Genomic DNA, 15,589 nt, shown 5'->3' on the forward strand with positions numbered 1-15,589 from the left:
TGTGTAAGTTCTCTGATGTCTAATGGCCCATGCACACTATGCAATATCGTTCACAATCTGAACGATATTGTTCAGTCCTAAATTATATTGCATAATGTGTATGCATGATCCGACGTACCATACGCGCTCCTGTGGGTCGCATGCGGCCTCGTACTGCATGCAGTCTTGATGAGGGGATAGTGTGTGGGTTTTGAACTCCAGTGATGACTTTGTTTCTAGACATTGTTTGACATCGTTTGTAGTGTGTACACACGATCTGATCAGACTTATACAATATTATACGATAGTGTATCGTATGGGATCGCATAACGTGTATGCATAACAAGAGGATTTCTCCGGAAAATATTTCCCACATCAAGAGTATGGAAACGGATTTCCACTTGATGTCTATGATTTTCAGCCATATGCGATTTATTTCTAGAACATTTACCACACTAAGACTTTGGACATGGATTCTCTCCTGTGTGAGTTTTCTGATGGCGAATTAGACTTAATTTCCGTGCGAAACATTTCCCACATTTGGAACACTGAAAAGATTTCTCACCTGTGTGAGTTTTCTGATGTATAACAAGATGTTGTTTCTGCATAAAACATTTTCCACACTCAGAACATGGAAATGGTCTCTCACCTGTGTGACTTCGCTCATGTCTAACAAGACGATGTTTATGTATAAAACATTTTCCACATTCAGAACATGGAAATAAAGTCTCGCCTGTGTGAATTCTCTCGTGTATAACAAGAGCTGATTTACATGTAAAACATTTCCCACACTCAGAACATGAAAATGTTTTTTCACCGATGTGAATTTGTTGATGTTCAACAAGATTTTGTTTGTTCGGAAAACATTTCCCATACTCTGAGCATGGAAGTATTTTTTTGTCTGTGTGAAGTCTACGATGTCCAACAAGGCCCGATTTACTTCTAAAACATCTCCCACACTCAGAACATGGAAATTGATTGTCACCTGTGTGAGTTCTCTGATGACTAATTAGACTTGATTTTCGTGTAAAACTTTTCCCACACTCAAAGCATGGAAACATTTTGTTATCTGTGTGACTTCTCTGATGTCTAACAAGAAAAGATTTCTCTGTAAAACATTTCCCACACCAAGAACATGAAAATAGTTTTCCACATGATTGACGTCTCTGATGGTCAACAAGACCGGATCTGTTTCTGAAACTTTTCCCACACTCAGAACATGGAAATGGCTTGTCGCCTGTGTGAGTTCTCTGATGTATAATTAGCATTGATTTCTGTGCAAAACATTTGCCACAATCAGGACATGGAAATGGTTTCACGCCTGTGTGAGTTCTCTGGTGTATAATTAGAATTGATTTCTGTGTAAAACATTTCCCACACTCAGAACAGGGAAATGGTTTCTCACCCGTATGAGTTCTCTGATGTGTAACAAGATGTTGTTTATGATTAAAACATTTCCCACACTCAGAACATGGAAATAAATTCTCACCTGTGTGAAGTTTCTCATGTGTAACAAGAAGTTGTTTCTGTGTAAAACATTTCCCACACTCATAACATTTAAATGGCTTCTCACCAGTGTGAAGTCGTTGATGCTGAACAAGACTTGATTTGTTTCTAAAACATTTCTCACACTCAGAACATGGAAATGGTTTCTTGCCTGTGTGCATTCTCTGATGCCTAATTAGACTGGATTTCTCTGTAAAATATATCCCACACTCAGAACATGCAAACGGTTTCTCACCTGTATGAGTTTTCTGATGTGAAACAAGATGTTGTTTCTGTCTAAAACATTTCCCACACTCAGAACATGGAAATGGTCTCTCACCTGTGTGACTTCTCTCATGTTTAACAAGACGTAGTTTATGTGTAAAACATTTTCCACATTCAAAACACCTAAATACATCCTCTCCTGTGTGAAGTCTCTTATGTATAACAAGATCTGTTTTATATGTAAAACTTTGCCCACATTCAGAGCAGGAAAAGTTTTTATCACCTGAACCATCAGGAGAACATTTCTCAAGGTTAGAGGGATAAGACGATATTTCTCCAGTGTGAAGTACTGGATGTGTATGAAGGGCAACAGAATTTTCTCCTTGGTAATCTGGTACGATGTTGTCATCTTCCGCTTTAAAATTTGGAGACGAAGAGAGATGTCCCTCCGAGCTATACCTGCTTTCACACCAATCTGTGGGAAATAAAATAATTGTATCATAACAGACCTTATTTTACAGTGAGGAGCATGTTTACATACTATTGCTGAGTTACAGATGTTCTGCGTTTTAGCTTCGATCTGCATACTATGAACACGGTTCTCCTGTTTAGCAGATATGGTAAATTACAGGCACATTGAGGAAACCCAGCCATAGTGACTGGCAGATTGTGCAGCCACACTGCAGAACTCCAATAAAAATGCAGTTATTAGGGAGTAATAATTCCCAAGCATACACTTTCCAGATGTAATTAATTTCCATCGCAGCGCCAAGAATTTTTTAAATAAACTTGCCAATTACATATAAAATAATAAATGAGAGTGTGAAATAAAGTCTTTAAGGTCCCTTAAGATCCCATTGTCTGACAGTAACCTCAGTCTAACTTCCTATACACCTCCCCCATGATCAATATTAGTGTAGGGCATCTGCACATTAAAAGGTCGAAAGAATAGTTTCACTCCAAAATTCCGATTGGAGTGTGGGACTTTAGGACTTTAAAACCCCTTCCCACAAGAGAACACTGCTGATGAAAGTGTTGTTGATGGATTCAGAAATGCGGTAGAAGAATTTTCCAGTTACACAGTATCTGAAAGTAATATTGGCAAACACATGTGACTCACTGGGATAAAAACTCTTGACTTATTGAGAGGCACAGGTCTTTCTTACAAATATCATTGTCCAATGCATAGTTTTAACACCGTATGGACACATTCCGTACGTCTATCTATACTTATTTTATTCTGTCTCTGAGTTTAACTGATCTATTCTTCCCTAATAATCCACAAAGTTATCGGCAGCATAACGGCTGCAATACACTGACTTCTGGCCTGCAATCTGCTTTAGTTTAATTAACAGCAGGCTTTGTGACGAATACTGGCTACAATTGGCTCTTTAAATCAGCCACTGCATTCATTTTCCGAATCCAAAAACTGCAATTTGAGTTTGATGCAATATTGATATTTTTACCTGTGCGATTATTTTATGCAGATAGTTACTACACCAAAAATATGTGCGTTTAACGCCGAGTATTAATTCTTGTATATCAATGGCATTATAGGACTGGAGGCTTTATTAGCCAATAACACTGTCCAAACACGACAACCATCCAGACACTGCCCTCAATCACAAATACTGGATTTGGAGTAGAAATGATGAGCTAAAATAAAAGCAAGTCCTATTCATTCATCTGTACTACTTAAAGATCTCCATTAGGACACACAGGCAGCAAAGCATAACAGTAAACCACCCTATGTCCTTCTGATCAACCTCAGCTATCATAGCCCCACGGCCAGAGACATGGTACTACTTTAGCTGGGTGTACACTAGTTGATATATAGGCCGTTCGAGCAAACGGGCCTATATCATTATCCGTTGGTGGTTGTGTACCCCCCAATATGTCTGCAAACAACGTAGTTCACAGACATATTATGTTGGATGTGCAGCGCAGCCGATGTAAATATATCGGCGAGTCTGGCTGTGTGTACAGGCGGTCTGTACACTTGGTTCGGGAGGCTGTTACAGCTTGGTGGGCAAATGCAAATCCCTGTCCAGCTCTGTGTCCTGGCCAACACGCCAACTGCCTGGTTAGTAAGTGTGTATGCTGGGTACGCAGTCGTGTCGGTCAGGTGTGTACCCAGCTTTTAGACAATAACATGTTCAATTAAAATTAAATAGGATGTGAAAGGTTACATGTGAAAGTGGGAGGATTATTGGGTCACGTCATAAGTGTGAGAGTAGAGTCGTGGGTACTGTCGCATGGGATCTCATCCCATTGATCAGTGACCGAATCACTACCATGACATCTATTGTACTGATATTATGAGATGCAAAAGAGTGTGGGGAGGAGACTGGTCAGATCTCTGGGCTGGGAACACACAGCGACATGATGTGAGGGCGAGAGCAGGAGTATAATAGGGATTGAGGTCTCCTGATGTATGATATACACCAGAGTGTGGGGGGAGGAGACTGGTCAGATCTCTGTGCTGGTAACACACAGTGACATGATGTGAGGGGGAGAGCAGGAGTATAATAGGGGCTGATGGCTCCTGATGTATGAGATACACCAGAGAGTGTGGGGAGGAGACTGGTCAGATCTCTGGGCTGGTAACACACAGTGACATGATGGTAGGGGGAGAGCAGGAGTATAATAGGGATTGAGGTCTCCTGTTGTAGGATATACACCAGAGAGTGTGGGGAGGATACCGGTCAGATCTCTGGGCTGGTAACACACAGTGACATGATATGAAGGGACGAGCAGGAGTATAATGGGGACTTAGGTCTACTGATGTATGAGATAGACTAGAGGGTGGGTGGTGGTGGTGGGGAAACGACTGGTCAGGTCTCTGGGCTGGTAGAACAGAATAATATGTGAGGGGGACAGCAGGAGCCCAATAGGGACTTGTGGTTTCTCACAACCGGTTAGGACCAGTTACTTTTAATAAGCCATTAGAACATCCTTGCTGAGGGATTCTCCTATAGCAGCTGCCTTTTTTGTAGAACCAGACATTCTCAGATATAAGGATACCCACAGGACTTTATGTCTCTTAGAAAAAGCACAGTAGATGTGAGATATCAGGAGATGGAACTTCACTGATCCGCACTGGAATGAAAGTCTGATAATACAGATGACCAAACCAACATAGAAGACAGAACTGGGCAGTGGGTAGATAACTGAAGAGCATTGAGGAAAGGGAATGTCTTACACCACTGTTTCTCTAATAGAAGTCCAAACTGATCCAAATGAATAATGGGTGCCAGTTTCCATCAACTTTCCAGAATAGGAGATTAAAAATTATTTTAATAAATAAAAATTAATAGGGTAGCACCATCAAAACTGAGGTGTCTCAGTCTTTGTAGTGGCAATCTGGCTTTACAGATCCTCAAAAAGGGCCAGTCCTAGCCTTCCACAGGCATACGCTTAGCAACTCATCACACCATAATATTGTTCTATTAGTGCAGTTTCAAAGTCATGAAAATATATCAGCGATTATGGTGTTTGGAAATGAATACCTACAACACATTATAAGAAGAGGAGAGATCATCCTCCAAAATGTTTAAATAATCATAAAAAAACAAGGCGGCAACTTGGTTGGCAATTATCTTTTATTACCTTAATTTTGTATAGAACATAACATTACCTGTCAAGTCCATATACATATTGCTGATATTATTTACAAATCAAACTGGATCTTAAAACATGTTCCATTAATCACATGCAGCCTACAGAGCACAGTATGCAAGCCAGAAGAAAATACACGCCAGTCATTAGCGGTATCTATGGTAACCTATACATATTCTGATTATACCAGTGGTTCTCAACCTCGGTCCTCAAGAACCCCCAACAGTTCATGTTTTCCAGGTCCCCTGGCTGGTGCACAGGTGTATTCATTACTCACTGACACATTATAAAAGACCCACAGGTGAAGCAAATTATTTCACTTACAATCCTGTGAGGAGACCTGGAAAACATGAACTGTTGGGGGTACTTGAGGACCGTGGTTGAGAACCACTGGATTAGGGTATTCTATATGTATTGGGTGTTCTATATGCTGCAGTATTACATCCATTCACCCCATCACTGCCGAGGCTCTCTCACCCTTTTGCTGGGCACACTATAATACCTACTGTGTATCATTTATTTGTACAGCATCCATACAAATGACACCTTAATGTCATTTATTTTAGAAGGCTATTTTTCAGAAAACAGCATTCGTTTGTTAATAGATACTCACTAGAAATAGAAAATCTAGCCAAAATGAGTTCTCTTTTTTTTATTTATTACAATACAAAGAAATACTTCTTAATAAATTCATGTTTCAGCATTAAAGCGCCTTTCCAAAACAGCCAATTACCCCAATGTATTAGGGTGCGAGAAGTGGGAGGTGCGGCCTTGGTTTGATTGCTGCTTTAAAAATACGGGCACTCTCATACAAACTCCTGCATCTCCGGATTCTCACACCCGTGGCGAGATGTGATGGAGTCCGAGATCTTTAAAGGGGTGAACATTTACAAAGAAAAATAAAAAAACCCAACAACATGCCTTGTAAGCGATTGCCCGTTTAATAAAAACAAAAAAACGTCCATGATCGTCTGGCATCCTGCAGAGCCGGTGACGTCAGACTCCATTACATCCCGCCGCCTATTACGTTTTTGTTTTTTTGAATAGATTCTGCCCTTGAAGTCGATTTTTTTTTTTTTTTACTTGTTTGACTGACGCACATAAAATTTGTTGGAATAATAAGTCATAACATTTAGAAAAATGCAGAAATGTGCTACACTGTATTAGGGCAGCCGGTGCTTATTGATGCCAAAAAACAGGGATGCCATAATGGGATGCGGTTATGCGACTGGTACCGACGCCGGGATCCCGGCATCTGAAAATTATGCCAATCAGCATGCCGACCAATAGGGACTATTCCCACTCGTGGGTGTCCACACATACCCAACCCGCCATAATGGGGGGAGAAGTGGCATTTTAATTCCTCCCCTACCTCCTGGCTCTACTGGTGTTTCTGTAGTGTGGGATGATAATGCCTGATCCAAAATGTAACCACTAAGGGGTCTCCATAATTTGAAAGAGGAGGCTCCGCTTTTTCAATTAAGGGTAGCACTGAGTTTATTAAAGCCAGACTTGGTGAGATACTCCTCCATCCCTTGACTTATTAATTATACGGTCAATGTAGAAAAAGATCATACTTCTCAGGGATCACATCATTTGAAAAATGGAAGTGCCCTCTCACATAATAGTAACCCCAAGTCTGTAAGTGCCAGGATTGGGGGAGATATAGCGTTTTTAGTCTGCGAACACCATTCCCTGGCACGTTATTTTTAATTTCATGGAGTTGTAAGGTAGGGGAAAGGGGTTTAATTCCAACTCCCACCTTTCCCAGCTCCAGCACCAAGACACAGCAATGGAGGTATGTTTTCCTGTATTTGTACTGCTTCAGTTCTAAGGATGAGTCGGGCTCATCCTTAGCAGCTATCATGTACATCAAGAGGATCAGCGACGGCTCTTCTTTTAGCTGCCAAGGAAAAGCCGTCGCCAGAACAGTGCATGCAGCCAATTTTGGGTCATATTCTTTCAGCCACCAAATGGCTGCGTATGCGGTGTATAAACTGTACTTTTTGTAAGCACCATGGGCGGTTGGTATTCCTGCTATATTTTATTTAGAAAGCAGCAACATATTACTTAGCTTGGGGGAATGGCGATACAAGAAAATAACATGAAACAGAAGGTAAGGATGACCCTCCCTGATTGAGCTCACAATCTAAGAGGTGGGTAAAAGTCTCCAAGAGGTAACATAGCGGAATAACTACAGTGGCTGTTGGTGGGAGTACAGGCCCATAGTTGGCTCCGGCCAGTTGGCAGATAAAGTTCCTGTGCTTGTTTCCGGCCTTGGTCTATTGTGAGCCACAGGCATAGCACCAGTTGCCATCAGTGGGTACAGGCCCATTACAGCTTGTCACCGCAGACACAGAGCTAGTTCCTGGCTCTGAGTGAGCAGTGTCCAGTTAGTACATCACAGCTGCTGTAAGCTGTTACTGACTGTGTGACGTAACACATAGCTGGCAATTTCAACTTTGCAGACACTCATTCAATTTGTGCTTCTGACATTATTATTATTATTTACATTTTATTTATAGGGCGCCACAAGTGTTTTGCAGCACTGTACAAAGGACAGTCCAGGGAGCAAACCTTAGCATTACAGTAAATAAATAACAAAAATAGAGTACAGGTAACAAGGAGCACCACAACTCTCAAGACATAATACAGCTAAGATGTAAGTAGCGAGGGAGTAATCATTGTACTACTTGGGGCTGGCGGCCATAGAGAGCGATGGGCCTTTACCAGTAGGAGAGAAAGCAGGTAAAGATGGTCGCTGAGTAGGAGAGAGCTGCGAGTGAAATGAGCTGAGAAGAGGGCTTTGACAACAAGAGGAAAGGGGGCCCTGCTCTGAAGAGCTAACAATCTAGTGGGAAGGGGCGACAGACAGATATCATGAGGTGCAAGCAATCGAGAGGAAGCCCGATGTCAGTATGTAAGCAAAGCCGAGATATTCAAGGCATGGGGATGGAGGAACAGCAACTGATAGAACTGACCACTTGGCTGGATATGATTGCCTTTTATAATATGTCCATTAAATGCTTTATTACAAGGTGGACAGCCATCCGCTTCCTATGCCCCAGGTAATCTTAGGGTTGGGCATGTGATCCCGGCAGTTGGGATGTCTGCGAATCAGACTCGGGGGGTGGCGGCTACGGCTATACCCCATCCTCTAGTGCCTAACCCTAAACTCCCGGGGCCTTAACCCTAACAGTGAGCCTTGATAAGGATGGTGTTCTGGCACCGGGATTCAGAGTCGTGTTAGGATTCCAGGTCACATGACCGCCAGCTTCCCGACTGCTGGCATGCTAACCGCATCCCGTAATCTTATCACTAAATGTATCCAATATGTACAATGACAGAAGAGGTCAATTAAACAAGTCTACTTAACTTTGTGAATGAAGCCTAAAGAGAAGGTGAGAGAGATCTTTGCTATGTACAAAGGAGATGAAGCCATTCATCCAATCAGATGATGGCTGGATCCACTGAAGTAAAAAAAATAGGATTTTAATACCTACCGGTAAATCCTTTTCTCTTAGTCCGTAGAGGATGCTGGGGATGCTTCAAGAACCATGGGGTATAGACGGGATCTGCAGGAGACATGGGCACTTCAAGACTTTAAAAGGGGTGTGAACTGGCTCCTCCCTCTATGCCCCTCCTCCAGACTCTAGTTATAGGAACTGTGCCCAGGGAGATGGACATTTTCGGGGAAAAGGATTTATTTAATTTTTAAACTAAGGTGAGATACATACCAGCTAAACACCTCAAACACGCCGTACAACATGGCATTCAACAACAAGGCATGCAACGGCATGACTAACATCAGCCACAGACTGACTGTACTCAACACAACATGTGTGTAACCCTAACCAATAACTGCAGATACAGCCCGCACTGGGACGGGCGCCCAGCATCCTCTACGGACTAAGAGAAAAGGATTTACCTGTAGGTATTAAAATCCTATTTTCTCATACGTCCTAGAGGATGCTCGGGATGCTTCAAGAACCATGGGGTTTATACTAGAGATGAGCGGGTTCGGTTTCTCTGAATCCTAACCCGCCCGAACTTCATGTTTTTTTTCACGGGTCCGAGCGACTCGGATCTTCCCGCCTTGCTCGGTTAACCCGAGCGCGCCCGAACGTCATCATGACGCTGTCGGATTCTCGCGAGGCTCGGATTCTATCGCGAGACTCGGATTCTATATAAGGAGCCGCGCGTCGCCGCCATTTTCACACGTGCATTGAGATTGATAGGGAGAGGACGTGGCTGGCGTCCTCTCCATTTAGATTAGGGTTGAGAGAGAGAGAGAGAGAGATTGACCTGAGGCTGTGATACTGTAGAAGAGAGTGCAGAGTTTAGTGACTGACGACCACAGTGACCACCAGACAGTGCAGTTGTTTGTTTTATTTAATATATCCGTTCTCTGCCTGAAAAAAACGATACACACAGTGACTCAGTCACATACCATATCTGTGTGCACTGCTCAGCCCAGTGTGCTGCATCAATGTATATATATATCTGACTGTGCTCAGCTCACATAGCTTATAATTGTGGGGGAGACTGGGGAGCACTGCAGTGCCAGTTATAGGTTATAGCAGGAGCCAGGAGTACATAATATTATATTAAAATTAAACAGTGCACACTTTTGCTGCAGGAGTGCCACTGCCAGTGTGACTAGTGACCAGTGACCTGACCACCAGTATATATAATATTAGTAGTATACTATCTCTTTATCAACCAGTCTATATTAGCAGCAGACACAGTACAGTGCGGTAGTTCACGGCTGTGGCTACCTCTGTGTCGGCACTCGGCAGCCCGTCCATAATTGTATATACCACCTAACCGTGTTTTTTTTTTCTTTCTTTATAGTCATACTAGTTACGAGTATACTATCTCTTTATCAACCAGTCTATATTAGCAGCAGACACAGTACAGTGCGGTAGTTCACGGCTGTGGCTACCTCTGTGTCGGCACTCGGCAGCCCGTCCATAATTGTATATACCACCTAACCGTGTTTTTTTTTTCTTTCTTTATACATACATACTAGTTACGAGTATACTATCTCTTTATCAACCAGTCTATATATTAGCAGCAGACACAGTACAGTGCGGTAGTTCACGGCTGTGGCTACCTCTGTGTCGGCACTCGGCAGCCCGTCCATAATTGTATATACCACCTAACCGTGGTTTTTTTTTCTTTCTTTATACATACATACTAGTTACGAGTATACTATCTCTTTATCAACCAGTCTATATATTAGCAGCAGACACAGTACAGTGCGGTAGTTCACGGCTGTGGCTACCTCTGTGTCGGCACTCGGCAGCCCGTCCATAATTGTATATACCACCTAACCGTGGTTTTTTTTTTCTTTCTTTATACATACATACTAGTTACGAGTATACTATCTCTTTATCAACCAGTCTATATTAGCAGCAGACACAGTACAGTGCGGTAGTTCACGGCTGTGGCTACCTCTGTGTCGGCACTCGGCAGCCCGTCCATAATTGTATATACCACCTAACCGTGGTTTTTTTTTCTTTCTTTATACATACATACTAGTTACGAGTATACTATCTCTTTATCAACCAGTCTATATATTAGCAGCAGACACAGTACAGTGCGGTAGTTCACGGCTGTGGCTACCTCTGTGTCGGCACTCGGCAGCCCGTCCATAATTGTATATACCACCTAACCGTGGTTTTTTTTTCTTTCTTTATACATACATACTAGTTACGAGTATACTATCTCTTTATCAACCAGTCTATATATTAGCAGCAGACACAGTACAGTGCGGTAGTTCACGGCTGTGGCTACCTCTGTGTCGGCACTCGGCAGCCCGTCCATAATTGTATATACCACCTAACCGTGGTTTTTTTTTCTTTCTTTATACATACATACTAGTTACGAGTATACTATCTCTTTATCAACCAGTCTATATATTAGCAGCAGACACAGTACAGTGCGGTAGTTCACGGCTGTGGCTACCTCTGTGTCGGCACTCGGCAGCCCGTCCATAATTGTATATACCACCTAACCGTGGTTTTTTTTTCTTTCTTTATACATACATACTAGTTACGAGTATACTATCTCTTTATCAACCAGTCTATATATTAGCAGCAGACACAGTACAGTGCGGTAGTTCACGGCTGTGGCTACCTCTGTGTCGGCACTCGGCAGCCCGTCCATAATTGTATACTAGTATCCAATCCATCCATCTCCATTGTTTACCTGAGGTGCCTTTTAGTTGTGCCTATTAAAATATGGAGAACAAAAATGTTGAGGTACCAAAATTAGGGAAAGATCAAGATCCACTTCCACCTCGTGCTGAAGCTGCTGCCACTAGTCATGGCCGAGACGATGAAATGCCAGCAACGTCGTCTGCCAAGGCCGATGCCCAATGTCATAGTACAGAGCATGTCAAATCCAAAACACCAAATATCAGTAAAAAAAGGACTCCAAAACCTAAAATAAAATTGTCGTCGGAGAAGCGTAAACTTGCCAATATGCCATTTACCACACGGAGTGGCAAGGAACGGCTGAGGCCCTGGCCTATGTTCATGGCTAGTGGTTCAGCTTCACATGAGGATGGAAGCACTCAGCCTCTCGCTAGAAAAATGAAAAGACTAAAGCTGGCAAAAGCAGTAGCACCGCAAAGAACTGTGCGTTCTTCGAAATCCCAAATCCACAAGGAGAGTCCGACTCCAATTGTGTCGGTTGCGATGCCTGACCTTCCCAACACTGGACGTGAAGAGCATGCGCCTTCCACCATTTGCACGCCCCCTGCAAGTGATGGAAGGAGCACCCGCAGTCCAGTTCCTGATAGTCAGATTGAAGATGTCAGTGTTGAAGTACACCAGGATGAGGAGGATATGGGTGTTGCTGGCGCTGGGGAGGAAATTGACCAGGAGGATTCTGATGGTGAGGTGGTTTGTTTAAGTCAGGCACCCGGGGAGACACCTGTTGTCCGTGGTAGGAATATGGCCGTTGACATGCCTGGTGAAAATACCAAAAAAATCAGCTCTTCGGTGTGGAAGTATTTCACCAGAAATGCGGACAACAGGTGTCAAGCCGTGTGTTCCCTTTGTCAAGCTGTAATAAGTAGGGGTAAGGACGTTAACCACCTCGGAACATCCTCCCTTATACGTCACCTGCAGCGCATTCATAATAAGTCAGTGACAAGTTCAAAAACTTTGGGTGACAGCGGAAGCAGTCCACTGACCAGTAAATCCCTTCCTCTTGTAACCAAGCTCACGCAAACCACCCCACCAACTCCCTCAGTGTCAATTTCCTCCTTCCCCAGGAATGCCAATAGTCCTGCAGGCCATGTCACTGGCAATTCTGACGAGTCCTCTCCTGCCTGGGATTCCTCCGATGCATCCTTGCGTGTAACGCCTACTGCTGCTGGCGCTGCTGTTGTTGCTGCTGGGAGTCGATGGTCATCCCAGAGGGGAAGTCGTAAGCCCACTTGTACTACTTCCAGTAAGCAATTGACTGTTCAACAGTCCTTTGCGAGGAAGATGAAATATCACAGCAGTCATCCTGCTGCAAAGCGGATAACTGAGGCCTTGACAACTATGTTGGTGTTAGACGTGCGTCCGGTATCCGCCGTTAGTTCACAGGGAACTAGACAATTTATTGAGGCAGTGTGCCCCCGTTACCAAATACCATCTAGGTTCCACTTCTCTAGGCAGGCGATACCGAGAATGTACACGGACGTCAGAAAAAGACTCACCAGTGTCCTAAAAAATGCAGTTGTACCCAATGTCCACTTAACCACGGACATGTGGACAAGTGGAGCAGGGCAGGGTCAGGACTATATGACTGTGACAGCCCACTGGGTAGATGTATGGACTCCCGCCGCAAGAACAGCAGCGGCGGCACCAGTAGCAGCATCTCGCAAACGCCAACTCTTTCCTAGGCAGGCTACGCTTTGTATCACCGCTTTCCAGAATACGCACACAGCTGAAAACCTCTTACGGCAACTGAGGAAGATCATCGCGGAATGGCTTACCCCAATTGGACTCTCCTGTGGATTTGTGGCATCGGACAACGCCAGCAATATTGTGTGTGCATTAAATATGGGCAAATTCCAGCACGTCCCATGTTTTGCACATACCTTGAATTTGGTGGTGCAGAATTTTTTAAAAAACGACAGGGGCGTGCAAGAGATGCTGTCGGTGGCCAGAAGAATTGCGGGACACTTTCGGCGTACAGGCACCACGTACAGAAGACTGGAGCACCACCAAAAACTACTGAACCTGCCCTGCCATCATCTGAAGCAAGAAGTGGTAACGAGGTGGAATTCAACCCTCTATATGCTTCAGAGGTTGGAGGAGCAGCAAAAGGCCATTCAAGCCTATACAATTGAGCACGATATAGTAGGTGGAATGCACCTGTCTCAAGCGCAGTGGAGAATGATTTCAACGCTGTGCAAGGTTCTGATGCCCTTTGAACTTGCCACACGTGAAGTCAGTTCAGACACTGCCAGCCTGAGTCAGGTCATTCCCCTCATCAGGCTTTTGCAGAAGAAGCTGGAGACATTGAAGGAGGAGCTAACACGGAGCGATTCCGCTAGGCATGTGGGACTTGTGGATGGAGCCCTTAATTCGCTTAACAAGGATTCACGGGTGGTCAATCTGTTGAAATCAGAGCACTACATTTTGGCCACCGTGCTCGATCCTAGATTTAAAGCCTACCTTGGATCTCTCTTTCCGGCAGACACAAGTCTGCTGGGGTTGAAAGACCTGCTGGTGACAAAATTGTCAAGTCAAGCGGAACGCGACCTGTCAACATCTCCTCCTTCACATTCTCCCACAACTGGGGGTGCGAGGAAAAGGCTCAGAATTCCGAGCCCACCCGCTGGCGGTGATGCAGGGCAGTCTGGAGCGACTGCTGATGCTGACATCTGGTCCGGACTGAAGGACCTGACAACGATTACGGACATGTCGTCTACTGTCACTGCATATGATTCTCTCAACATTGATAGAATGGTGGAGGATTATATGAGTGACCGCATCCAAGTAGGCACGTCACACAGTCCGTACTTATACTGGCAGGAAAAAGAGGCAATTTGGAGGCCCTTGCACAAACTGGCTTTATTCTACCTAAGTTGCCCTCCCACAAGTGTGTACTCCGAAAGAGTGTTTAGTGCCGCCGCTCACCTTGTCAGCAATCGGCGTACGAGGTTACATCCAGAAAATGTGGAGAAGATGATGTTCATTAAAATGAATTATAATCAATTCCTCCGCGGAGACATTGACCAGCAGCAATTGCCTCCACAAAGTACACAGGGAGCTGAGATGGTGGATTCCAGTGGGGACGAATTGATAATCTGTGAGGAGGGGGATGTACACGGTGATATATCGGAGGGTGATGATGAGGTGGACATCTTGCCTCTGTAGAGCCAGTTTGTGCAAGGAGAGATTAATTGCTTCTTTTTTGGGGGGGGTCCAAACCAACCCGTCATATCAGTCACAGTCGTGTGGCAGACCCTGTCACTGAAATGATGGGTTGGTTAAAGTGTGCATGTCCTGTTTTGTTTATACAACATAAGGGTGGGTGGGAGGGCCCAAGGACAATTCCATCTTGCACCTCTTTTTTCTTTTCTTTTTCTTTGCGTCATGTGCTGTTTGGGGAGGGTTTTTTGGAAGGGACATCCTGCGTGACACTGCAGTGACACTCCTAGATGGGCCCGGTGTTTGTGTCGGCCACTAGGGTCGCTTATCTTACTCACACAGCTACCTCATTGCGCCTCTTTTTTTCTTTGCGTCATGTGCTGTTTGGGGAGGGTTTTTTGGAAGGGACATCCTGCGTGACACTGCAGTGACACTCCTAGATGGGCCCGGTGTTTGTGTCGGCCACTAGGGTCGCTTATCTTACTCACACAGCTACCTCATTGCGCCTCTTTTTTTCTTTGCGTCATGTGCTGTTTGGGGAGGGTTTTTTGGAAGGGCCATCCTGCGTGACACTGCAGTGCCACTCCTAGATGGGCCCGGTGTTTGTGTCGGCCACTAGGGTCGCTTATCTTACTCACACAGCGACCTCGGTGCAAATTTTAGGACTAAAAATAATATTGTGAGGTGTGAGGTATTCAGAATAGACTGAAAATGAGTGGAAATTATGGTTTTTGAGGTTAATAATACTTTGGGATCAAAATGACCGCCAAATTCTATGATTTAAGCTGTTTTTTAGGTTTTTTGGAAAAAAACACCCGAATCCAAAACACACCCGAATCCGACAAAAAAAATTCGGTGAGGTTTTGCCAAAACGCGGTCGAACCCAAAACACGGCCGCGGAA

At 44.2% G+C, this 15,589-nt stretch overlaps 1 protein-coding gene across 2 annotated transcripts in view; it reads right to left on the reverse strand.

Annotated features, from left to right (window-relative positions):
* Positions 1 to 331: 331 nt before the first annotated feature.
* Positions 332 to 15,589, reverse strand: part of LOC135054875 (zinc finger protein 271-like) — a 57,639-nt gene continuing 42,381 nt past the window's right edge. For both annotated transcript variants that reach the window (XM_063958295.1, XM_063958296.1), the window contains exon 10: positions 332 to 2,164. In XM_063958295.1, coding sequence (XP_063814365.1) covers positions 435 to 2,164 — 1,730 coding nt within the window. In that variant the 3' untranslated portion in view covers positions 332 to 434. The remainder of the gene's footprint in view (positions 2,165 to 15,589) is intronic.

This window comes from Pseudophryne corroboree, chromosome 3 (assembly GCF_028390025.1).
Source record: "Pseudophryne corroboree isolate aPseCor3 chromosome 3, aPseCor3.hap2, whole genome shotgun sequence".
NCBI lineage: Eukaryota > Metazoa > Chordata > Amphibia > Anura > Myobatrachidae > Pseudophryne > Pseudophryne corroboree.